Source organism: Malaclemys terrapin, chromosome 5, assembly GCF_027887155.1.
Source record: "Malaclemys terrapin pileata isolate rMalTer1 chromosome 5, rMalTer1.hap1, whole genome shotgun sequence".
NCBI classification, from domain to species: domain Eukaryota; kingdom Metazoa; phylum Chordata; order Testudines; family Emydidae; genus Malaclemys; species Malaclemys terrapin.
The window spans coordinates 135,067,059-135,092,371 of record NC_071509.1 but is presented as its reverse complement, the minus strand read 5'-3'; the positions used below and the strand labels follow the sequence as shown (position 1 = coordinate 135,092,371).

At 42.3% G+C, this 25,313-nt stretch overlaps 1 protein-coding gene across 7 annotated transcripts in view; it reads right to left on the bottom strand.

The window, feature by feature from the left end:
* INTS10 (integrator complex subunit 10) overlaps positions 1-25,313 on the bottom strand; it is a 46,378-nt gene that overhangs the window by 5,550 nt on the left and 15,515 nt on the right. For 3 of the 7 annotated variants that reach the window (XM_054029745.1, XM_054029749.1, XM_054029752.1), the window contains 10 exons: positions 23,294-23,465; positions 22,098-22,267; positions 17,207-17,338; positions 16,030-16,197; positions 15,248-15,330; positions 11,128-11,283; positions 9,476-9,584; positions 8,776-8,855; positions 8,061-8,223; positions 6,254-6,347 (listed from right to left, as the gene is read on the bottom strand). In XM_054029745.1, the coding sequence (XP_053885720.1) occupies positions 6,254-6,347; positions 8,061-8,223; positions 8,776-8,855; positions 9,476-9,584; positions 11,128-11,283; positions 15,248-15,330; positions 16,030-16,197; positions 17,207-17,338; positions 22,098-22,267; positions 23,294-23,465 (1,327 nt within the window). Of the gene's footprint in view, positions 1-6,253; positions 6,348-8,060; positions 8,224-8,775; positions 8,856-9,475; positions 9,585-11,127; positions 11,284-15,247; positions 15,331-16,029; positions 16,198-17,204; positions 17,339-22,097; positions 22,268-23,293; positions 23,466-25,313 lie in introns of all 7 variants that reach the window. The other 4 variants (XM_054029746.1, XM_054029750.1, XM_054029747.1 and 1 more) reach the window with 2 other exon arrangements.

Here is a 25,313-nt window from a genome sequence, read left to right as displayed (position 1 = left end):
GGCCAGATCAAACTGCATAGCTACAGAAAACAAAGCCCTTTTTAAAAAAAAAAAAAAAAAAAAAAAAACACAAAGACTAAGCTCAACACTTCGGTTGAAGCAACACCTTGCGTAATGAGGATTCTGTCATGCATCACTTGTTGGGTGCATTGAGGCAGCAAGGATGCCGAAGTCTTGGTGCAGAATGGCATCGGACACAGTTTTAACTTGCAGACTTTGGTGCAGTGGAATGGGAGCTACACAACCTCTCCTGGCAGATCTGTGCCCTCCAGAGAGACGCTGACAGTCTCAGTGCCTGCAATGGCATCTTGACATGGACTCTTTTGAGACTTTTTGTGCTAGCTTTGTAGTGGAGTTAGAAGAATTATCAGAATAGGGCTCTGAAGAGCTCTTCTCAGGAACTGAGAACTTATAGTTACATCTGTGAGCACATCTGACAGTTCAGCCAGTTTATTTCCTTTCTCAAAGACACCAGGCATGCATGTCTGGTAGAGAGACAGTATGACCACACTCATAACAATATTTTAAGTTACTGGTTTGTTTTGCCACCTGAAAGACATGGGAAGGAGTAAAAAAATATCCGGAATAGTGCTGAGCAAGAAACTCAATGCATCAAGCAATAGTTACAATACCCAAGCCTGATGTCAAGAGATGCTCTGGTGGATAAGGAGCAACATGGCATGAAACTCCACAAAGGGCAACAGCCTGTGGGCAGATAAATGAAGGTCCATAAAGAGGAAGCAGGATGGGGAGCCCATAGTTTTCTGTCTGCATAGGGGGCAGAGGCAGAAAATGCTGGAGAATTCCAGAAAGGATGGTCCTAGCCCCTGCCTGCAGCCAAACCTATTGGTCCTGCCTCAGTGCTCCTGGGAGAAGGGCAGACTGTCAGGGAAAGGACAGGAGAATAAAGGTGTTGCAGAAAGGGACCTCCAAAAGATGCTTGAAGGAGAGCAGGTGAAGGTGGCATGAACCCTGGGGACATCAACCTGGACACCATTGCAAGTCTGTGCCTCAGTGGCAGTCAAAATATACACCAGGACAAAGGATACTGTGAGAGGCAGAAGCCATCCAGAGACACATTGCAAAGAAATGTCACTGTCCCCAAGAGTTTTTCACTGACTGCCGTCAGAAAGGAATTAATTACAGGAGCACAGGAGGCAGCCAAGGACCTTAGTAGCAGTGGCGAGAGACACCTCAGCTGAGTCCAGCAGCTTAGAACTTTGACCTAAGGGAACTCGTGCTGAGCCCAAGCCAGATGGCCGTCCTGTGAACAGTGAAGTTCTGTACATTACAGCATTAACGTGTTACGTAAGGATCTTGCAATTAGTACATGGATCGCCTTTCATTCGTCATTCCAAATTAAGATAGAAAACCAAGGTATTAGAGATTGGCACAGCAGTTCATGATGCTAATGTCAGTGCCCAAACGCCAGCCCCATGAATTTCACATGGAATGGCAAATAGTCATTTTTTCATTAGGCATTTTTAAACCTTCTCCCTTGTGATATGGGTTCACACACCAAGAAAACACTCTGGCCTGGGTTGTGGGGCAGTCTCTTGTAAAGTCTTGGTCATCTGGGCTATGGACCAACTACCCCAGGCTGTTCTAGATGAAAGGTAGTTCATACCCTCTCTGACAGGTCACATGTCCATAGCATGTGTGTGATCTACAGCAGAGAATCCAAAGCTCAAGATGGCTATCCAAAGCTCAAGATGGCTACCAAAAGCAAATTCACTATTCCACCTGACCAGACTTGAGAAATTTGGTTTAGAGATAGTGGTCAAAATTTTCCAACTTGAGTACCTGAAAATGGCACCCAAATCCATATTCAGGCACCTAAGTAAACAGGTTGATTTGCAGCAACTGGGCATCCATCATCTGCCTTAGCGTTACTAGGAGCTGAAGTTACTCAGCACCTTTGAAAACCAAGCCACTCAATATTAGGTGCCTAAATATGGACATAGGTGCCTATCGTCAGGCTTGCAAGTGTGAACATTCTGGCCAGTATCTATCATTTACTAATGCAGGGGGATGGGGAGCTAGGCAAAAAGTCAATCAAATAATTCAAAGGAAGAGAGGGGGAGAAGGGGGAGGGGTGTTTACTTTTCTACTGAGTAGCAGCAAAATTAGCCCACTGTGGCCTGAAATAACTGGTTCACAAAGATTAGTTAAACTAGTGGGACAGAGTTTCAGAAGCGCTCAGTACCCACAACTGGGGCCAGATTCTAAAGGAGACGTTGAGAACAGTGAGAAATTACATCAGGACAATGGGAGCTGCTGGGTGCTGAGCACTGCTGAAAATCTGGTCCAGTCTTTTGTGCGGGGCAGGACTGGAAACTGGTTCTCTTCGCCTGTTACTTCACTGCTGCTTACAAGAGCCATAATCAGGGCTAAATGCATGCACAAAGTAATATACATTAAAGGGCATACCAAATTTTGCAGTCTGGCTGCCTAAAGGTACATCATCAGAAGACTGCAACTGTGGTTGTGTGTCTACATAATATTTTTTAAACACAAATAGTAATGATTTCTATACATGCCTGTATTTCTACCAAATTGCGAAGTACCACCATGAAAGTGAGATACTTTAACAAGAGGGACCTTGTTAGTTTTTAATATTGGATAGCAAATGACAGCTGATATACCTAATCAAAACCCTGTTAAATTGTGAGATATTCCAGATTTAGAAACTTGATTCTTGCTATCCGATATTAAATTAGAAGTATTTCCCTGGCTTGTGACAGTTTGAGAGTATTAAGATACTGACTAGTGAACGGCAATACAATAAAAGAAAACTCTGAGGATCTTGTAATTCATTCTTCCAAATTTGGAAAGTGAAATATAAAAACCACAAGCTCAAGATGGAATGTTTGGATAAACTCTAGAGCTGGGTGTAGATCCGAATAAAGTTATAACTAAGATCCATTTCAGTTTACACTAGGAATGAGATTTTACTCAGAAATATGTTTGAGGAGTAAAGAAAAAACAAATAATCAACTTTCAAGTCAAGGTGACAAAACCACCTGCTAGGCAATTAACTGCCATTTATATTGTATTATTCTTAGGACAAGATTTTGAAAAATAGGAGCCTAAACTTAGTAATTCTTTCCTGGTCATAGTCTCATTTTCTCCTATCCTACCGGGTCACCATTAGGCTCAGTGGACGTAGCAAACAGTATAACTCTGAAGGAGGGTTTACCTACAGTGGAGCTTGAAGCTCCATTCAACTGAATGGTTGAACTCAGATGTCACTGCAGATAATCCAGTGACAGAGATAAAGGAATGTATGGAAAACCCACCAGGGGGCTGCATCACAGATGAAAGAGGCATATGCCTCAGCACCCCTACCCCATCTCGTCTCCTCTATGGGCTGGAGTGGAATGTGACAAACAACATACGAATTTTACCAACCTAAATTATAAACCCACTGGCTATAATCCTTTATCTTTATGGCCAGCAAGGTCTTCCAAGCTACCCTGCCCTCATTGCAGCCTTTGAAGTACATAAACAGTAACCTGTTTTCCTGAATTCCTGGGCTCAGGAGGAGAGACACAGGGTGTACCAGGCATTTTCTGCTCCCTGCTGGAGACCCCACCACATTGGGGCACCCCAATGTGTCATTGGGGGTGGGGAGGGAAGAGCACAGCGTTTAGTCTTCCAGGAGCTGCCTAGAAAGGCCACCCACCATCAGCTGCAGGGCACAGCAAGGAGCAGCAAATGCTTGGTACACCGTAGTTGCTTCTTCCAGGGGCCAGTTCTGGGTGAAGCTGGGAGAGGAGAAGAATCTCCTCATTTTAACCTGAGAAACCTGGCCTGGTCAGCACCTGACTGACTGCACCTTTTGTCAGTCAATGAAACCGTTTTGTTTACTTTGTGGATTGCCGGGCCCAGGAAGATCACCCTAAACGGAGTATGAACGGGACTTCTGCAAGACAAGGTAAGTTTGAGATGCTCCATTGGCTCAGGCAAGCCCATGACAAGGAGGAATACAATTTCCTCAGAAGGGAAGTGGAAGGTGCTGGGCAAAATGCTGGTAGAAAAGGTGGAACTCTGGATTCCCTTTAGGGAACCAATTCTGAGGGTAGGCTAGACTGCAGCATCTAGGGAAAACTCAATGTAAGGCAAAGAAACAATTAACCAAGTCACACCAACTAAAACTGCCAGCTTGTAAGAAAGTAGCTTTTGGGATATTTCTCCCGTATTGCAGTGCTGGGCCCATAAGCACATTCAATACTGAGGAAAGAGCTCATTGGGAGCAACTGATCTGTCTAGGTTGTTGCTGCAAAACATCACAGAAGTCTTTTTAAGCACAAGTATGACTTGATGTCCTTATATGGAAGAGGTCACCTTACTGCCAAAATTGCCAAGAACCAAAAGATGCAGCGCTTCCATAGAGACTTTTCTTGAAACCATTGAGTTAGATGAAGGGAACCGCTTACTACTGCCTGGATTACTGCCAAGCTCTACAGGGGTACGACAGGAGAGCTGAACGGATGTTCTGTTCTGCTGGCTGGTGGCAAACAATCTGGCACAGAACTGCTGGGGACGTGGCAAAATTCTGTAGCCTCTGCCTCCTGGAAGAAATGTGCAGCCCAAACATATCAGAGTGGGGAGCGGTCAGGATCCAGAAATAGGAAGGATTAGTGGGGCAACAGGAATTGGGCGTCTGTACCTGTTTGCTTCCATGATACAGGAGGCAAAGTACTACCTGGACAGGAGGCCAACTAGGAAGATTCTATCTCTTGCAACAGACAATGCTGGTCTCCTATTTCCTGGCTGGTGCAGTTAGAACACTGAGCATAATGGTTACCCAATAAGAAAAGAAGAAGGTACAACAAAACGGTATTAAACTATTGTAATTAACATGAAGCAATGCTCAGGAAGTTCCCAGGTAGCCTAGGTCTTCAGTGTTACATTTTCTAATTCTCTATATATCTGTAAAGCAGGATGGTCTCTCACTTATAGTACCATGTTTGGCACTGCTCTCCAGACTGTCAGCATCATAAAGGTCATTACTTTTGATTAGCTTTATAACCATGACCAGGAGGATCAGCACCACAGATATACTGTTAAATAATAAACTTATTAGATAATAGTTTAGGAAGAGGAGTGAAAAATGTCAGGGCCAAGGTTTGCAAAATCTGAAGCATAAAGTTAAGATCCTAAGTGCTTATTTAACCACCTAAATCTCTTTAAATGCCTTTTTTTTTTTTTTATAATGACCTGCAATGCAGCCTCGTCAACTTCAGACTGTGTCGCATATCCTTGACGAGTGCCCACTGACTTATTTTGACAGCAGGCTACTGGTTCTCCACCATCAAATAGCTGGGCACATTGCGCATACACAGAGAGAGTTTGGTCAGAGTTTTTGTAAGTTCGAAGCACCCACAGTTTCAATGACTTCAATGGGAGATAGTGAATGCACAGCACTTTAGGTCAGGCCAGACATACTGAGGAACCTAAATATGGACTTGCAGTTAGATTCTTAAGCTCCTGTTTTTGAAAACCTTAGCCCATAAGTAGTGGGAATATTAGTAGCTCGAATATTGTTAAAAACATTGGAACTTGGCCAGGACACAAGGTTTAACACCTCAACATTTGTAAAAATGCCAGTGGCTCTCTATGACCAATTTTCTAGATCTTCAAAACGCACTTTTGCCTCCAAGACCTTGTTGACAGCACTGGTCTAGTCTGACTCAAAGGGAAGTCTGCTTCCTACTGACTTACCAAAATGATTTCCTGCAGCACCTTGTAATAAGCAAGCCTGATTCTGCTTAGCTTGTGAGCTCAGATGAGATGAAAACCCACTGGCTCCAGGCAGAGGTTTAATTAAATTTACTCCAAGTGTAATTCATACATAGCTCCATGTGAGCTTTCATAACTGTATAAAAGGGAGCTTCCTCTTAATAATTGCAATTACAGTTCTTAACATGTTCTACCTAATGCCTAAATAGTTAAGAATACTGTTACTGTGCCAGTTTCAGAATGAAAAAGTAATACAGTACCCCGTCAATACCAGTTATTCCAGTGCAACACAATTCAAAAAATGCAGTTAGACAAGCTTAAAGTTGAAGTGTACCAAAAAGCCCTGAATTTGGTGGAAGAGACACAAACCCATGGTCTTGTTTGACCTCCTAAATGTTAGAAATACTGTATCACAAGCATACTAGCCATAGGCTCATATAAATCAAACAGACAACCCAGAACGCGTTTCAGATCATTTCAAATAGACAACAATTTTTTTTCCCCTTACTTGATTAACATTCCTTGATTTGGCAGCAACTCCAGATGAATCTTCCCTCCTTCTTGTGTTCTTAAATAGGCAAATTCTTCCAGCATATCAATATCTGTAGAAAAGGTTCAGGACTTCATAGGGGGGAAAAATGATAAAACACAGATCTTCATAAAGCAATCTCACCAAAAAAAAAAAATGAAGATTGAACCAACACTATACACTATACCTGCTGAAAGACCAGCCAGAGATAAGACAAAGTTATCTGTAACACACGGTTCTTTGATATACAAACAAAACATTGGTAGTTTAACACAGTGGTTCTCAACCTTTCCAGACTACTGTACCCCATTCAGGAATCTGATTTGTCTTGTGTACCCCCAAGTTACACCTCACTTAAAAACTACTTGTTTACAAAATCAGACATAAAAATACAAAAGTGACATTCACACTATTCCTGAAAAACTGCTTACTTCCTCATTTTTACCATATAATTATAAAATAAATCAATTGGAATATAAATATTGTACTTACATTGCAGTGTATAGTATGTAGAGCAGTATAAACAAGTCGTTGTTTGTATGAAATTTTAGTTTGTACTGACTTCGCTAGTACTTATGTTGCCTGTTGTAAACCTAGACAAATATAGATGAGTTGATGTACCCCCTGGAAGACCTCTGTGTATCCCCAGGGACATGCATAAACCAGTGGTTCTCAACTAAGGGTAACACTTACCATGTTACTAAAGTCCTCCAAATATTGTACAGATATTTTTAAGGTACAGTTCACCCACACAAGTCAGGATCACCACATATGTGCAAGTAGACAGAAAAGCTCTTTTTTCTGTGCAACATGGCATCAAACTAAATGTAGTCAGACTAGGATTGAGGAGGAAGTGACACTACATTGTATTGGTTCATACTAGCCGTTTTACAACCATCGTCTTAGCTTTTTCCCCTCCCCTCATTCTCTTGTTTTTGTGTCTCTTTTCTTCTTCATATTTACCTTTTCTTCCTTCTCAATTCCTATGTTCTAATTCAGTGGTTTTCAAGCTTTTTTTATTTGTGGACCCCTAAAAAATTTCAGATGGCGGTGATGATCCATTTAGAAATCTTAGACCACAGACTGAAAACCACTGCCCTAATTTGTTCCCTTAACATCTCCCACAGTTGCTGCTCACAAGAACAGAATTTTAGTTAGGGGTCCACAACTGTAGTTAGACCCACCTCAATTAATAATTATTGCAATTAGATACCAGTCTAGTTATACACTTAGCTGACCATATACGCATTTGACATTTGTGTGCATAAATCAGACGTATTTTGTATGAACGTGCATACACCTAATTCTGAAAATATGACCCAAAGTGAAAGTGACAAGATTTTGGCTCTCTGAAGCATGGATACCACATACTTTTCACTTTGCTGTTCCCACCAGGAGCATAGCTGAAAAACTCCAGCATAATGGCCCAGCGTAACTCCTGATTGTAATGGAAGTGCTGAGAGACTTATTTGTAGTAGCACAAGCAACTGCCATTTTATAAAACTGAGGAGTGTCAGCAATGTAGGGATGTATATTTTCCAGGTACCAGCAGCAATCACACATCCATTTTATAGCCAGTTCTATTCTGATTTACACTTCTTGCATTCCCATAGATTACAAAAGGTTTGTATGGCACATAATTAAATGCAGAATTTGGTCTCTTGGAAAAGCAGATAAATATTTTCATAAGTGACTATTTCCTACAATCTAATGGATGGTTTTAGACGACAGAGGACTCTGCATTGTTTTTTGCGGCACTGATAGTTTTTAATAGGAAAAAGGATACTTGTAACATAGTTGAAAAAATTCTCATACTGGAAGTTTCCCTGCTGACAGATTTTGTTGATGGCTTTCAGGAACAAGTTCTCCCCCCTTGGCCATTCATGCTGAAGCAAAACGATCACGTGACCCAAAGCCATATCATCCCTGTTATCTGTGAAAGCTCTCAGCTATATATATATATTAAAAAAAAAAAAAAAAAGATTCACACTGTATGAATCAGTAACATCACAACAGATTACTACACTCAGTGTCCAAAACTAACAGTGGTGGCAGAGACTACGTGCTTATTAATAGTTGCTAAAGTACGGCAAGATCCTGGGATGAGTGAGAGGGCAGCTAGTTGTTATTGAGGGTTGCTAACATGGGGAAATGGGGAATTCAACCTCTCCTCCTAAGTTAGTCACTTCTGCCCATGCCAAATAGGGAGAGGGAAAGAGGATATTCGTTCCCTCCCAATCCAAAGTGCACAAACTGTCCCCTGGTACTAACAAACTACACGTCATGTTTTCCTGGATACAAAAAGCCTCAGTGGTCCCCCACCCAGCTGCCAAAACCTCTATCCATTCTGACTGCCAAATGAGTAGCACAAAAGATACTGTTACCAAGGCACCGTACTAGATGTGGACAAGGAGGGAGCAGTGCCACATCATTTCAGGAACAGTGCAGCATAATTTAGATCTAAGATGCACATAGGATATGGAGCTTTGACAATAACTTACCTTAAAACAAGCCAACAATAAATGGAGGCAATATGGCATAATAGCTTTACTGGTGCATGGCCAAAGTTTTAGATCAGAACCTGTAACACAGAAATTATATTACATAATTATGCATGTCACATAATCCTATCATTTTGATTAAAAAGTCAGAATGGGAAACAGGAGGCACAAACCTGCAATTACCTAATCCCATGCCTCAATCAGAATGATTAAAATGTAAAATAATATTAAAAAGCCCATCTTCTTTTCTTCTTTCTTGTGCTATGATTGTGTATTCTGCTACACAGTAAAGTGATGTTGATGACAAGGCATTTACAAGACACAAAGAAGGATAAAGAATACCATCTCTTTCCACGGTAATAATGTACAGTTTCTTTTCTTTAGGATATAGACAAGTGTGTCCTAAAACTAAGCTGGGTGAAATGCTTAGAGTATTTTGTAATCAGGTTTGTCCTGGCAATACTGGCTCAGGGGGGAAACCAATGTTCTCCTGTTGACATCAGAGATTTCACGCTACAATGCAACATAAGGAAAACTCTGAAACTTAGTACACATATAAGTGACTGAACTGACATACAATATATATATTGCAACATTTTCCAGAGCAGAGGGTATAAGGATTTTACTACAATCTATGTCACTGGGAATCTCACAATTCCTAGACAGCTGTTCAGAAGTGAAACCCAAAAAATCCCCATACCTTTCCTGAATTTAGACTTCACTTTAGGCTGCTCCTCTTGTGTTTTACCCCCTTCTTGTATGGGAAGTACCATGTAGCACATGAGGTCAAGTACTTTTTCACATGTCAACTACAAGAGAAAATATAAAAGATGAATAATCCCGAGATTCTAAATTTAAAATGAAATCCAGATTTATCAGTAACAGAACAATGAATTCGAACTCTTGCAGTAGGCAGCAGAAATGGGAACTCGAAGATCTCTATCTAATAGAATTTGCAATCTATAATGGACTAGTGGGCAAAGTAATCTAATTTGTCTGGACAAAGGGAAAAAGATGTAATATGAATTGATGAAATTACCCCCTTTAACAGTGGATGCTTAGTTCTTTCACGGTGTTTTTTCTTTCAACAGTGCAAGAATAGCCCATTGGTAATTTAAAATGAATTTACTTTTAGAGTTCAAATTGTTTGCACTGTTTCTGGAAGTTTTTAATAAAAATAAGGCTTTTTCCGTCCCTGTTTAGAGAAATTATTCCCCAAAAGTCAAAACTGCAATCTGATAGCACTGCAGAAATGCTGTAAACCCTACTCCTAATTTATTAAGAGATAAAAGTGTACAAGAGGGATATATAATCAGATAAATCAATTTTAAAAGACACCTAAGGATTTCAAATGAAAAAGTTATCTGTAGGGGAGGAAACATGGGCCAGTGGAGAGAGCGTAGGATGGAACTCAGGTGACCTAGATTTTATTCTCCGCTTCACCACTGACCTGCCATATGACCCTGGGCAAGTCACTTCAGAGAGCTCTCCTGCCGACAAAAAACGCCCACCCCCCACGAGCGGCAGCGGCTTTGTTGTCAGGAGAGCACTCCTGCCGACAAAGCGCTGTTCATGCCGGCGCTTTTCATCCGGAAAACTTTTGTCCTTCAGGGGTGTGTGTGTGTTTTTTTTTTAAAAACATCCCTGGACGACAAAAGTTTTGCCGACAAAGTGCCAGTGTAGACGAAGCCTAAATTTCTGGGACATGGAATAATACTGCATTTGTATCCCGCATAGCGCCCTGGGCCCCATGTTGACTGTGACCTATATGCACTACTGGAGTAATAACAACAAGGAATAAAACACATATTCCAAAGCTAAATTGCATTAAGAGGTCACGCCAGATAATATGATTCTCCAAGTCTGCTGAGTTATCAGGTGGCAACTCTTTTCTATGAACATATTCCAAAAAGTAAGATTATGTTTCCAATAACCCCTTCACCACCACCCAGACATTCCCCCCCGCCCCAGCATACTCTTAATCACCTCCACGTGGTCAGCGCTAAAAACTAAGGTGAAGCATATATGTCAACAATAAAAGTAAGAATCCGGAGACAAAGGCTGCAATTATCAAACGTACTGTTAAAAAAAGGAAGGTAATTCAAAATTAAGGTCAATCTAACAAATAACTCAAATTCAAACTCACAGCTGCCAAATAGAACGCATTTCACGTGATACACATTTGGCTGCTCTGTCACGCATTCAGGGGGCGTGGGCAGAGATGCAGTGCCCTCCTGGCGTCAGGTGGCATGTCTGATCTCCTGCTGGAAACAGGCTAGCTTGGGGCCCCCAGGGAGGACTGGCAGATGGAGGGGAAGGCCTGGAGAAGCGAGGCCGGTAGGCTGTACTTACTCTGTATTCTCCAAGGGCGAAGTGGCAAGTAGCTAACTGGATAAGTGCTCTCTGATTCTCTAGTAGGGATCCTTGTCCTGTGAGCTGCTGCTGAGAATGAGATCCCTGGAGAGCTGCTACGTGATGTAGGCTGGTAACTGCTTTTTTATACTGACCCTTATAAAAAAATAATTAAAAAGAACATCAGAACTTGTCACACACAATTCATAAAGAAATAAAGGAGATAATCCTACCTTAGAAAGTCTCCAAAGCCAAGGTTATCCAAGTAGTGAAGATTTCACAATGTCATGCTAATTAAGCTAGGACACGGTAAGAGAGGGGTTTGAATGGTACATTTGGGAGCTTGTGACAAGGGAAGATATAGGCCTAATTTAAAAAAAAAAAAAAAACAATTATTCTCTTTATATGTATTTAAATTGGATTTTTAATTAGATTTGTTTCAAATTAAAATTTGACTTTACAAACAGGGTCTCAAGGGCTAACTAATCATTTATTTTGGAGCCATTTAAGTCTACTGAAAAAGTCTGTTCACTATATTGGAATGGATCTGCAAGAATCAAGCATTGCACGTGTCTGCAGTTTTCATGGTATATGTTGTCCAAAACTGATTAAGCTAAATTGCTGTTTATTTCATTATTGGTAAAATAATTCTAGATGGTCAAAGAAAACCTTACTTGTCTCTTTCTCTCCCTATCTTCTTGCAGACACAGTTTTTGTACCTGCTTGATTGGAAGATTCTCTCTTAATTGCTAATTAGACATACAACGGTCTGTAGTGGAAGGACAGATTTTAAGTTCTTTAAAAATTCAAAACAGCCTTTTTTATGGCATACTGCCTGAAGAACAGAATGATTTACCGAACAAACACTGTACTGGAAGAGCGGCAGCTTGTGCGCTTAACAAAATGAGGCTTCCTCGGTGGATCTGACCATTTCCAGAACCAGTAACTCCTGTGGAAGACCTGGGGAAACTGCCAGTTCCTAGCATATAGGAGCATCATCTGAGGCCACAAATTCTGAATTTATCCACAATCAATGTGTGTCTACAGGGATGGGGGAAGAGGGAAAGGTGGGTAGACTCTGAAATCCTCTAAGCCAAAGCTACATCCTCTCACTTGGTAAGAGATATTGGAGACTTGGGATTAGGGGCCATAAATTCTGGGCAACTGCTGACTCCGCCAATGGTAGGAAACAACAAGCCATCAATAAGTCATGCACTGGATGGAGCAAGAAACATTTCTGTTTAGAGAAGACGAATTATTAAAAATCTCCCAATTTAAAAAAAAAAAAAAAAATAGCGAGAAGAAGGTAAAAACCAAAATGCAAAGGGAAAACTAGCTATAAAGCTCTCACACAGAGCAGTTTTCACCCAAGGAGACATGCTGATTACCACAGCACCTGAATATGGGAAATGAGAGAGAGAACTACATTGCTCAGGAGACTGACCCTCTTCTAAGGCATTATTACACATTGTATTCACTTTGTCTTCACCTGCTGATGGTAATTCAGAACAGCCAGCCAGCCTGACCTGGGTGCACTGGACATTTTGACTTTATACGAGCACGTTTCACATTCTAGGTAACCCCTTTACAAAGCATATCACTAACACTCTGATGGCAGTCCTTGTGCCTGCCACCGTGTCGTGGGCATTAGAATGTCAGCCAAGATACAAGGGAGCTAGCTTGTGAACTATTAGGAATGAGTCATGGGACCTTTACCTTCTGTGGGGACAGCCACCCAGCAGGGGCAGTCTTGCAGGGCCTGTAGGAAGCATTACCAATGACACCATGCCAAAAGCTAAACTAATGTATTTCAAAACGTTTACCTTGCCCAAAGGCTTATGGATAAGATTTTATGGGAATCCCATTCTTAACAAGCCTCCAGCACACTGTAAAACTTTGCAGTGAGATGGAAGTAGATAATACTCAGTCCTGCTTTGTGCAGGGGATTGGACTAGATGACCTCTTGAGGTCCCTTCCAGTCCTACAACTCTATAAGTAGCACAGTACCAAGCAAGGAGTCAGCTCTCTTATCTATGTTCCCTTCCAAGCAGAGGACTCGGCTGTATTTTTTTAGCAAACCTCAGTCAAGTTTAACCTCATCACTCAAGGCCCACTCTAAGCAGTCTTAAGGGAAACCTGGGTACAGGGAAAGACCAAGAACTACTTTGTCAGGATACTCTTAATCTCTCTTTTTAAAAAAATATTGTAATTTTCCATTTAAAATAGCAGGAATGACCAAAGCATATGAAACTACAAGGTGACTTTTGTTATATGCTTATTTACATTGAGATTGCAAAGAGAAAATTAAAAAATTGCTCCAAGAAAACCATTCCTAACAGCAAGAGAGCAGCAAAATGCACTGTGTCACTAAGGCCTAGTCTACATTTAAAACTTACACTGGCATATCTATGTTGGTTAGGAGTGTGATTTTTTTTTTTTTTTTTTAAAGTAACATAGCTATGCCAGCATAAGTCAAAGAATAGATGCACTTATACTGACATAAAAGTGTTTTTGCCAGCATAGCTTATGTATCTTGGGGAACTGGAGTAAGCTATGCAGAAGTGTTTTTATGCCAGTAAAACTGCATCTACACTAGAAGAGTTCGCTGGTATAATTATACCGCTATAGGTATGTGAGCAAAAAATTTCTAGAGACGACAAGGCCTCAGTCAACCGAAAATCAGATTAAGTAAGGGAAAAACACAGGATAGGTTGCTTTGAAACATTCTGAAATTTTGCATTCAAAATACAAGTAAATTAAGAAAATTGTGGGTGTTATGGCTATTATTTTTATGACTATTATGTGTTACTGTTTGATCATTGTTATGCTTGATCATGGTTAGATGATTCAAAGGTTCTTTCCTGCAGGCATTCCCCTCACATCCCTCTGCAGGAAGGCAGGCAATGGCTTTCGAAAACCCAACCACCAGTACTTAACTGACAAAATAGGTGTTAATGCCTTTGAAGTTTTGTCTTTGACCAACCTGGACACAACAGCTGATTTGGGAGGGAGGGGCTTCAGATGGGAACATGGAACAAAGCACTGTTAAGTAGATAAAAACCTGAGGCCCTGAGCTCAAGGATGGGGCAGTGTCAGCAGGGAAGCAGATAAAACCCCAGTCCCCAGAGGAAGAGATAGCTGAGATGCAAGGGCCTTCTTCAAGCGTAGCATAGCGAATACAGCACTAGGACTCATGAGACCTGGGTTCTATTCCCTGCTCTACTACTAGTCCGCTGGGTAACCTGGGGCAAGTCACGTCACCCTTCTGGGCCTCAGTTTCCCCAACTGAAAAACGGGGATAATGATATTGACCTCTACAAAGTTCTTTGGGATCTACTAATGAAAGGTGCTTTATAAGAGGTAAGTATTATTTTTATTTATTATTAGGTCAGATATATGCATGTAAGCCTTTTGTTGCTTTAACCCAGTGGTCCCCAACGCAGTGCCTGTGGGTGCCATGGTGCCCGCCAGGGCATCTATGTGCACCCACCTACTGGCCGCCGGACAAGCAGCCGCTGAAATGCTGCTGAGAAGCAGGAACGTCAAGAAGCGGTGCCGCTGAAATGCTGCTGATTTTCGGCGGTGACGCTGCTTCTCGGCAGCATTTCGGCAGCAACGCTTCTTGGCGTTGACGCTTCTTGGTGGCATTTCGGCGACTGCTTGTCCGGCGGCCAGGCTCCTCAGCGGCTAGTCGTCCGGCGCCCACCAAACGGAAAGGTTGGGGACCACTGCTTTAACCCTTTTTTATTCTGATTGCTATGTCCTATGGATAAATAAAGACTTTGGGGTGGAGGGGAGGAGAAGAAGAAGGTGGTGCTCAGAGTGACTGCATTTATCTACTGTTCACAGCTTCCAAAAGGAAGTCTCTTGCATGAGCCAAACCCAGCTGGGCCTGCTAAGGAAACAGTTGACAGACAGGGGTGCTTGTAGGCCAGGGACCTGCTCTGTGTGTAGGAGAATTGAGGGATTCCACCTTGAGAGGAGTGAAGAAACAGGGCCTGCTACCTGAAAGGGTGCACTAGAGAGAAATGTAAGAGGGATCAAAGATGCAGCTAGCCAGGACACAAATCCCTTAGGTCGAAGGGCTATGTAAAAGTCTAAGTCTCATTCTTTCATTTACCTGGTAAATGATCATATCTGTGAGGAAGATTCGTAACCAAAGCCAGGTATCTGTCTTCCACGACAAGCAAATTCTTGAGAATTCTGTGGAAACAATCAGACAGTAGTCTTAAGGGTGGGAGGGGAAGCATTGCAAAACTTTTGTTTAAAAAGGCATCTAATAATAATAAAACTGAAAAATAATAAGACGGAACAAAAACATTTTCAACATAGGACAATTTCTAATCCACCATTTTTCTATTTATCATGCTATTCTTCAGGACGAAAGTATTCAACATACCTAAATACGACTAACTGGTACTCTTTGTATGAAGTATTTTTTCAAATAACAAATATAAGACATCAATAAAAAACACATAATCAGAAAAGACCCAGTAACTATCTTCAAAGAAACAAATTACTGGGGAACTTTTATCTGTTACATGCAAATCTTCAGGAGGTTACTAGCAACACCCCCACACTTAAGGTTTTGGTATCCATTCGGTACTACATTCTCCCATTTCTCTTTCTTTTCTATTACCACCTATGTGCTACCTTAGTAAAAGCTGCTTTCAAGGAAAGGCAAGTGAATGAGTACAGAAGTATGGAGGAACTAAAAAACAACAAATAAACCAAAATTCCAAGATAATTGATAAGAAGCCTTATCTCAATTCCCAATCTCAAACCATCCAGGCTTCCAAAACAGAGGGTACTTTCAGAAATACCTGAACTGTATTTTAACAGTCAAACAATTCTTCTCTAACAAGGAAGCATAAACACAGAAATGCCTGCAATCATCCTTACCTTTATCGAGTGATTCCAGAGAATAGAGAAGCTCCCAGCTCTCTCTTGCCAGTTTAAAGCTCTCTAGTACTTCAACAGAGTTTGCAAGGTCTGTCTTATTTATTGTGATGTGACGACTTCTCCCCTTCCCAGAAGGGTCTTCATCATCCGAACTCTGCTTAAGGATCAGTATAGACAAAACATTTCGCTCTCTTTAAATTAAATGTTTTTCAAAAGAATCTAATGGAACTTCTGCAACATTGCGTATAAGCGTCAAAGCAAACAATCCCAGTGCAAATATCTTCAGAATAGACTTTTCACTATTTCTATGCTTAGCATTAATTATATATTAAATATTACTAACTCCTTTAGCAAAAAGAAATGAAAAATAATGGAAAAAATTGTTATTTTACTCTAAAAATAAGCTATCGAGATCCTGAGTGCCATGTCATCATAAACTGCATCTCTAAAGAGTTCAATCTGTTACACATTGGTCAAATTGTGGTATTGTTATCCAGATTGCACTAGAATAATTTATTACTGAAGTAAGAGCTAAACCTTCTCAGTCAATCCAAAACCATCATGGCATACTGCAAATCACATGTAATTCTTCTAAAATGTGTACTTTTACTAACAATGTAATTCTATAAAATAGTATTTTTTCCTCCTACGAAAGAGACAGAGCACACACATAACTGTTATTACAGGCCAGCTATTATGCAATAGCACTTTGCCTATAGAATTCCTGCCTGAAAACATAGTACAATCAAATAAATACAGGTCTGTCGCATCTTACACGCATTTAACATGCGCGATTTCAGCTTTATGCGGTTGGCAAAAACAAAAAACAAAAAAAAGAAAAACAACAATTTTAATACTATACGTCTACTGCGGGCGATTCCGCCCACCATTACACTCAATGTAATTTTGACTATACGCGATTTTCGCTTTACACGCTGACTGCGAAACATAACCCCAGCATAAGATGCGATAGACTTGTAATAGTCTCCACACAGTTCCTTTCACATCATGATACTAGCACTTACAGTATTGCCAGTAAAATTGTTTTGTTCTTGCTGCTTCTCACCAAAAGTCTCTTTCTTTGCATATTTTGGTCAGAAACAGAAATTCCTAATGTTCTAAATTCCAAATGCGGTATAATTTCTATTAAGAATTGAATAGTCTAAAGGAGTTACCATGGTCTTCTCTCTTCCTTCTGCAAGTTTCCTCTTTTTATGTATGTGCTTGTTGCGATCAATATCTGTATCGCCATAGACACCGGACACATCTTCAAGGAGAACCAGTGGAACTTGGTTTGGAGCATTTGGCCCTACATTTAAAAAATAAATTAAAACTTGCTTTAGACTGAACTGAATGACCGTTTGCCTGCTTCAAATTTTTTCATTCAGGCATGTTGTACGGAACAATTTGAAAGTAATTCAACAAATTGTGTCAATGTTTAAAATACCCTGGTAATGATACAACTTGCTTTGAAGGGAGCCCTATCTTAGAGGTCACATATCCTCTGCCAGAAGTCATGATGATTTGCTCAAAGCTGTCAGAAAATCTTGGAACCTCCTTCTAAGGGAGCAGTCACAAGATATGTAAGAATTTTAAGTATTTTGTCTCCAAGCATCATTTACTTTCAACTAAAAGCAATCATTAAATAATGCCAGTCATTTGGTCCATTTGGCCAACAGCCTAAAAGCAACAACCAAAGAAAAATTCCCAAAGAACTCTTTATGGGAAAATGGAGCAGAACCTTGCCAGCCACTGAAGCCTCAAAAGAGGAATGCAGTTGTTTTATCACTAGACTTCCTTAGTAGTGTAACTTGCTTATGGCCTGCTCCTGCTGACTTCAGATGTGTGGGATCAAGCTTTTAGTTGGCTGCCAAAGTCCACTACCCCTTCCCATGACCATACCTCCAAAGAAGCTTAGTTGTTTGGTAAAGGATAGGAATGGGAGTCAGATCTGATTTCTACTTCCAACTGTGCCACAAACTTTCTGTTCGATCCTGGGCAAATCACTTAAGGTCTTAGTGCTTAAGTTTAGTCATCTGTAAAACTGAGATAGGGAAGTATTATCTCCATGTGACATAGTGTGCTGCCAGTATTTTGAAAGGGGATCCCCAAAAGTGTTTCATTCCTTAATCTACCAAAAAAAACCCCACCCTGTGTATTAGGGGTTTGCATGCTTGCAGAGAGAAGGATGAAGGAATGGGAAATCTATTTCTCTGTCATCCCATTTAAAATCTCTGTCTGCCAAGAAAGGAGGCGATGCATCACCAAACATAAAATGAACATCCTGAAAATATATCAACCAAAGCATTGATTATTGCCCAAGCCCGCAGACAGCCTGAGAGCTTATGAGAGACATGTGAATTGCCCCGCTCATCTCATAATCCTCCATCCAACCCCATGTGAAATAGGCAAGAGATGATTACTTACAAGTAATCGTTGTTCACTGAAGATCTACATCTCAATAGATACCACCCCAGTTCATGCACCTGGTGAGAATTCTCATAGATGGAGGATGAGAGGTGTTGTATCCAGCAGGAGGCATCTTGTGCCTCCCTGCTGAAATATGTGGGCTCTCTCCCTTTTTTCTATAGACAGTTCCTTTCTAAAAAAGGAGGAGAAAAACCCCCAGTGACGCAGATAACACCCATGGCACTGGACTCCACCGGCACTTGATGGCACAGCAGAAATCAGCAAGAGATGTCACAAAAATACATTACTGAGCTCAGGAACTGACACAGTGGTACCCGAAAGGATGTGAGAGTGAAGCACAGTGCCCAAGGCTTGCATCAAGTTGGGACAGAATGCAGTCCCTCAGGAGTTCCTTCCCCAACTCTTCTCAGACAGGATGTGACTGTAGAAGCATGGGAACTCATCGGGGCAGCGCAAGACGTCCCCCGTTGGATCCAATAGGCGCAGAATCTTCAAACTACAGAGTTCCTGTCAGACCCACCCACAGTAACACAGACCCAAGAGGTGAAGTCCACTAACACTGGTATTGTCAGTGCAGAATTATCCCCATTTTGCAGACTGGGAAACTGTGGCCTAGTGAGAGTAAGTGACTTGGCCAACGTCATAGGAAATGCTACACTCACGAGATCAGATGAATAATTCACCTAGCCCGATATCCTGAGACAATTAGTGAATGATGCCAGGTGCTTCAGAGAAAGGTGTAAATCCCCTTTCATGTAAGTTTCTTCAACAACCTGCCCACGTAGGATCATTCTTCCTAACTCCAACCTGCCAGATTACATCCCATGAATATAAAACAAAGGAAATACTACATAGATGGAGCTACTATAAGGTGGGTGCATAACTGGTTGGAAAATCGTTTCCAGAGAGTAGCTATCAGTGGTTCACAGTCATGCTGGAAGGGCATAACAAGTGGGGTCCCGCAAGGATCAGTCCTGGGTCTGGGGTTCTGTTCAATATCTTCATCAGTGATTTAGATAATGGCATAGAGTACACTTACAAAGCTGGGAGGGGTTGCAAGTGCAAGTGCTTTGGAGGATAGGATTAAAATTCAAAATGATCTGGACAAACTGGAGAAATGGTCTGAAGTAAATAGGATGAAATTCAATAAGGACAAATGCAAAGTACTCCACTTTGGAAGGAATAATCAGTTGCACACATACAAAATGGAAAATGACTGCCTAGGAAGGAGTACTGTGGAAAGGGATCTGGGGGTCATAGTGGATCACAAGCTAAATATGAGTCAACAGTGTAATGCTGTTGCAAAAAAACCAAACATCATTCTGGGATGTATTAACAGGAGTATTGTAAGCAAGACACAAGAAGTAATTCTTCCGCTCTACTCTGCGCTGATTAGGCCTCAGCTGGAGTAGTGTGTCCAGTTCTGGGCACCACATTTCAGGAAAGATGTGGACAAACTGGAGAAAGTCCAGAGAAGAGCAACAAAAATGATTAAAGGTCTAGCAAACATGACCTATGAGGGAAGATTGAAAAAAATTGGGTTTGTTTAGTCTGGAGAAGAGAAGACTGAGAGGGAACATGATAACAGTTTTCAAGTACATAAAAGGTTGTTACAAGGAGGAGGGAGAAAAATTGTTGTTCTTAACCTCTGAGGATAGGACAAGAAGCAATGGGCTTAAATTGCAGCAAGGGTGGTTTAGGTTGGACATGAGGAAAAACTTCCTGTCAGAGTAGGTAAGCACTAGAATAAATTGCCTAGGGAGGCGGTGGAATCTCCATTATTGGGGATTTTTAAGAGCAAGTTGGACAAACACCTGTCAGGGATGGTCTAGATAACACTTAGTCCTGCCTTGAGTGCAGGGGACTGGACTAGATGACCTCTTGAGGTCCCCTCCAGTTCTATGATTCATGGCACCTGAAGCGACAAAGGACAGATTCGTTGGATTCTGGGAGAAGGAACTGGCTTGATTTATGTACTATAGCTTACTTTATGTAGAGCTGTTAAGAAATTCTAGATTAAGTAATTATATACACAATACAGCACAAATCGTTTAGAATATCAAGGAATAGTCTATAATGAAAGTCATAAGTGCAATTAGAGACAATTTAAATTGGACTTTCAGCATTAACTATACATTTCATGACTTATGAGTGCCCCGTTTTTCAATATTAATAGACATTAATATTTGCAAGGAATCTCTTTGGGATTAAAGAAAACAGGAGGGAATAAACATTGCTAATGGGGCTTGTAAAATCCTTCATATGAAGCAAATAGCTCTGGTTTGAAAGAACACAGCCTTTCAAAACCCACTCAAACCAGAGCTTAAACCATATCCTTCAGCTTTGGGGCCATGTCTAAGAATTTAGATCAATCCAAGCACAAGCAATTCAGAGCATCCTGATTTTTCTGAGATACTCTAGCTCAGATGTGGGCAAATTATGGCCCGCGGGACCATCCTACCCAGCCCCGGAGCCTAGTCCCCAGCTCCTCCCCCGCTATCCCCTCCTCCCCCACAGCCGGGCCACGCTCTGGCCTGCTGCTCCCACTGGGCAGCGGGGGGAGCGCAGCTGGCTCTGGCCGGGTGTTGCGGCTGCGAGCTCCTGCTGCTGGTAAGGGGGCGGGGAGGGGGGTGGTTGGGTAAGGAAGCAGGGGGTTCTGGGAGGCAGTCAGGGAGAAGGGGGCAGTTGGATGGGGTGGAGGTCAGGGGATGGGGGACAGGGAGGGTTGGGAGTGGGAGTCCCAGGGGGCCTGTCGGGGGGCGGGGATGTGGATGGGGTCAGGAGGGCAATCAGGGCACAGGGAGCAGGGGGTGTTGGATAAGGGAGTGGGATCCCGGGGAGCAGTTAGGGGCGGGGGGGACCCGGGAGGAGGTGGTCAGGGGACAAGGAGCAGAGGGCTGTTGGATAGGGGGTGGGAGTCCCGGGGGGGTTGGATGGGTTGGAGGTTCTGAGGGGGGCAGTGAGGGGGCAGATAGGGGGTGGGGGCCAGGCTGTTTGGGGAGGCACAGCCTTCCCTACCTGGCCCTCCATACAGTTGCGCAATCCCGATGTGGCCCTCGGGCCAAAAAGTTTGCCCGCCCCTGCTCTAGCTTTAGATTTGAGCGAGGGGGAAAACATAGCACTTTAAACACTCAACTTCTAAATTACTTTAAAAAAATTAACATTTTTCTTCACGGCCATGTTATTCCTTAAACCTGAATGAGCTATCTAAAACAAGCCACATTTGAAGTTTTTAGCTTCAGCTTTTATTGAATTATGCACAAACATTTTTTTAAATAGACCATCTGGAGGGAAGTATTATTCATGTGTTCATAACTCAAACAGCTTAACTGATTTTGTGCAAATTTTCCAACTCCTCTCTGGTCTGAAAGCAAGCTGGAAATTTTCAGCTCCAAGAAAGTAAGTTTGATAATATTATGAGCAACAGTAAAAAGGGAAAAGAGAGGCTGAACGCAAGCTGGAACTCAGCCTTAAGTACAGCACTAGAAGATATGCCAGATACAACCCACAGGTAGAGATTTAGGCTAAGACATTTACCTTTAGAGGAAATTTCTAAAGCTTAAAACAGCAGTTCCAGAAGGGTTTTTATATTGCTTATATCTGAAAGATCTTTACTCATTAGTGTTTTCAAAACTAACCTTGGAAGAGAGATGGCTGGATGCTGCTGACATACTGGAATGCATTCTTAAAGAAGACCAACATTGTAGAATACACTACTTGATTCTTATACTTCGCATGGGCTTCGTTATCAAAATTATTGATGTATCTGCAGAGGTCTTTCATTCTGTGTAAAATATCACCAAAACTTCTAAAGGGTAAGAGACAAATCAAAGAATACAATACATTACAAAGACTTCTAAACTCAAGAAAAGCAAATGAAAATACATATTTCAAACTTAGTAGCAGTTTGGGGAGTGGGAAGGTGACGAAAAGGATGTCACTGCCCTAGGAGGAAATACAATGTATTCAGCAGACAATCGGACAAAATTACTGAGCCGCAGTCAAAGATCCAGATAATTCTGGGGCTTGCATTTCCTCGGAAAAACTGGAAAGTCTTCCCTCTCACCAGTTAAGAAGGATACTAACATACTTAGAGACAAGTAAATAAAACAAGCTTTGGCTACACCAAATAAATCATGCACTGTTGACAACAAGGAACAGGTGAAGGTGCACTAATGCAGAACACAGTTTAATGCAAGTGTAAGCAAGGGCAAACACACTGTCTAAATATGGTGCTGAATGCAGTTTGTTCTAGCCTGTGCTTGCAATTCAGTGTTTGTGCCTAGGAATGTTAAAGAAGAAGTTCAGCTGCACCCATTGCTGTTGTCGGTCATCACCAACCTAGTAGTTTTCAAAGGGTACGTCTTCACTTACTGGAGGGTCCGGCGGCAGGCAATCGATGTTCTGGGATCGATCCCAGAAGTGCTTGCCGTCGACGCCGGTACTCCAGCTTGCCGAGAGGAGTACGCGGCATCGATGGGGGAGCCTTCCTGCCGCGTCTGGACCCGCGGTAAGTTCGGACTAAGATACTTCGAATTCAGCTACGTTATTAACGTAGCTGAATTTGCGTACCTTAGTCCGAAGTGGGGGCTTAGTGGGGACCAGGCCTTAGTGTAGACCAGGCTACCGAGTCGATCCTTATGCGGTCAACGTTTACAGAGGCTCAACAGACCCTACATACATGCTCTGGCTTGTATGCTTTTGAGAAAAATACTGGGCTGAAATTATACAATATAATTTAAAATTCAATTTGTTCTATAGTCCAGTTTACTGAAGAATTGAAAAGCCCAACTCTCCTAGCAAACCATCATAGGAAAAAGGACACATTTCTCACCTTCTTCCTTTATCCATCTGCCATTCACATCTCATTCCCACGACGGACAGTATCTTAAATAGTCTCTCCCAAGGGTCTGTAATCTGGGATGATTTCTCAGTCAGACCCTCTATTACATATTTTTGAGAGCTACGTTTGCTGGGGGACATGAGATCAGAGGTATCTTGTGAACCTAGAAAAAAGGAAGAAAAAAAAAAGATTTCTCCATGTGCAGAAATCAAATTAGTTAAAGTCACTGTATTAATTTTTTAAAAGAAAAAATAATCAAGTAGCAGAACAGTATATTTGATAGATAACTATGAAATCCTATCTGAGCAAGGAAAAAGATAAAACCTGATGAGACATTGGAACTACATGGCACTTCACACACTACAAGAAATCTGATCAAATGACTTTCAAGCCTCTATTTCATAATTAACTAAGCTACCCGCAATTTCACAGAAAATATAAACAAGTTGAGACAAATTAACAAGAGTAAGTAAAATCAGGATCAAGATCTAGGTGTGTCTCAAAACGTCTAGTCTGAAAGGACATCTCAACTGTCTTAGATCTCTGTATCTTTGTTAATTTGTGTCAAACATTTTCCAAATGCAGTTGTATGGTAGTTTCTTTTATGTTTGGCCTTATGTTCTAAGGCCTTGTCTACACTACGAGAGTAGTTCGATTTTACTTAAATCGAATTTTTGGAATCGATATTGCAAAGTCGAACGTGTGTGTCCACACTAAGGACAGTAATTCGACTTTGTGAGTCCACACTAACGGGGAAAGCGTCGACATTGGAAGTGGTGCACTGTGGTCAGCTATCCCACAGTTCCCGGAGTCCCCGCTGCCCATTGGAATTCTGGGTGGAGCCGCAAATGCCTTCTGGGTAAAAAAAAGGTGTCCAGGGTGCTTTTGGGTAACTGTCGTCATCCGTCCATCACTCCCGCCCTCCCTCCCTGAAAGCACCGGCGGGAAATCAGTTCGCGCACTTTTCTAGTCAGTGACAGCGCGGACGCCACAGCACTGCGAGCATGGAGCCTGCTGCAACCATCACTGCAGTTGTGGCCGCTCTCAACGCCTCGCAACTTATCATACACCTTTCCCTGAGGCAGATGCAGAAAAGTCAGGCGAGGAGGCTACGTCAACGCGGTGATGGCCTGAAGTCTGAGAGTAGCACAGACCTCTCAGAAAGCAGGGGACCCAGCGCCGAGAACATCACGGTGGCAATGGGTCATGTTGATGCCGTCGAAAGGAGATTCTGGGCACAGGAAACAAGCACTGAGTGGTGGGACCGCATAGTGCTGCAGGTCTGGGATGAATCCCAGTGGCTGCGAAACTTTCGCATGCGGAAGGGAACTTTCCTGGAACTTTGTGAGTTGCTGTCCCCTGCCCTGAAGCGCAATGACACCCGGATGCGAGCAGCCCTGACTGTCCAGAAGCGAGTGGCCATAGCCCTGTGGAAGCTTGCAACGCCAGACAGCTACCGGTCAGTCGCGAACCAGTTTGGGGTGGGCAAATCTACCGTGGGGGTTGTTGTGATGCAAGTAGCCAAGGCAATCGTTGATGTACTGCTGCCAAAGGTAGTGACCCTGGGAAACGTGGAGGCGATCATAGATGGCTTCGCAGCGATGGGATTCCCAAACTGCGGTGGGGCCATAGATGGAACTCACATCCCTATCCTGGCACCGGAACACCAGGCCAGCCAGTACATTAACAGAAAGGGCTACTTTTCCATGGTGCTGCAAGCACTGGTGGACCACAGGGGACGTTTTACCAACATCTACGTGGGATGGCCGGGCAAGGTTCATGACGCTCGTGTTTTCAGGAACTCTGGTCTGTTTAGACGGCTGCAGCAAGGTTTTTACTTCCCGGACCACAAAATAACTCTTGGGGATGTGGAGATGCCTATAGTCATCCTCGGGGACCCAGCCTACCCGCTAATGCCCTGGCTCATGAAGCCCTATACTGGCGCCCTGGACACTGAAAAAGAACTCTTCAACTACCGGCTGAGCAAGTGCATAATGGTGGTGGAGTGTGC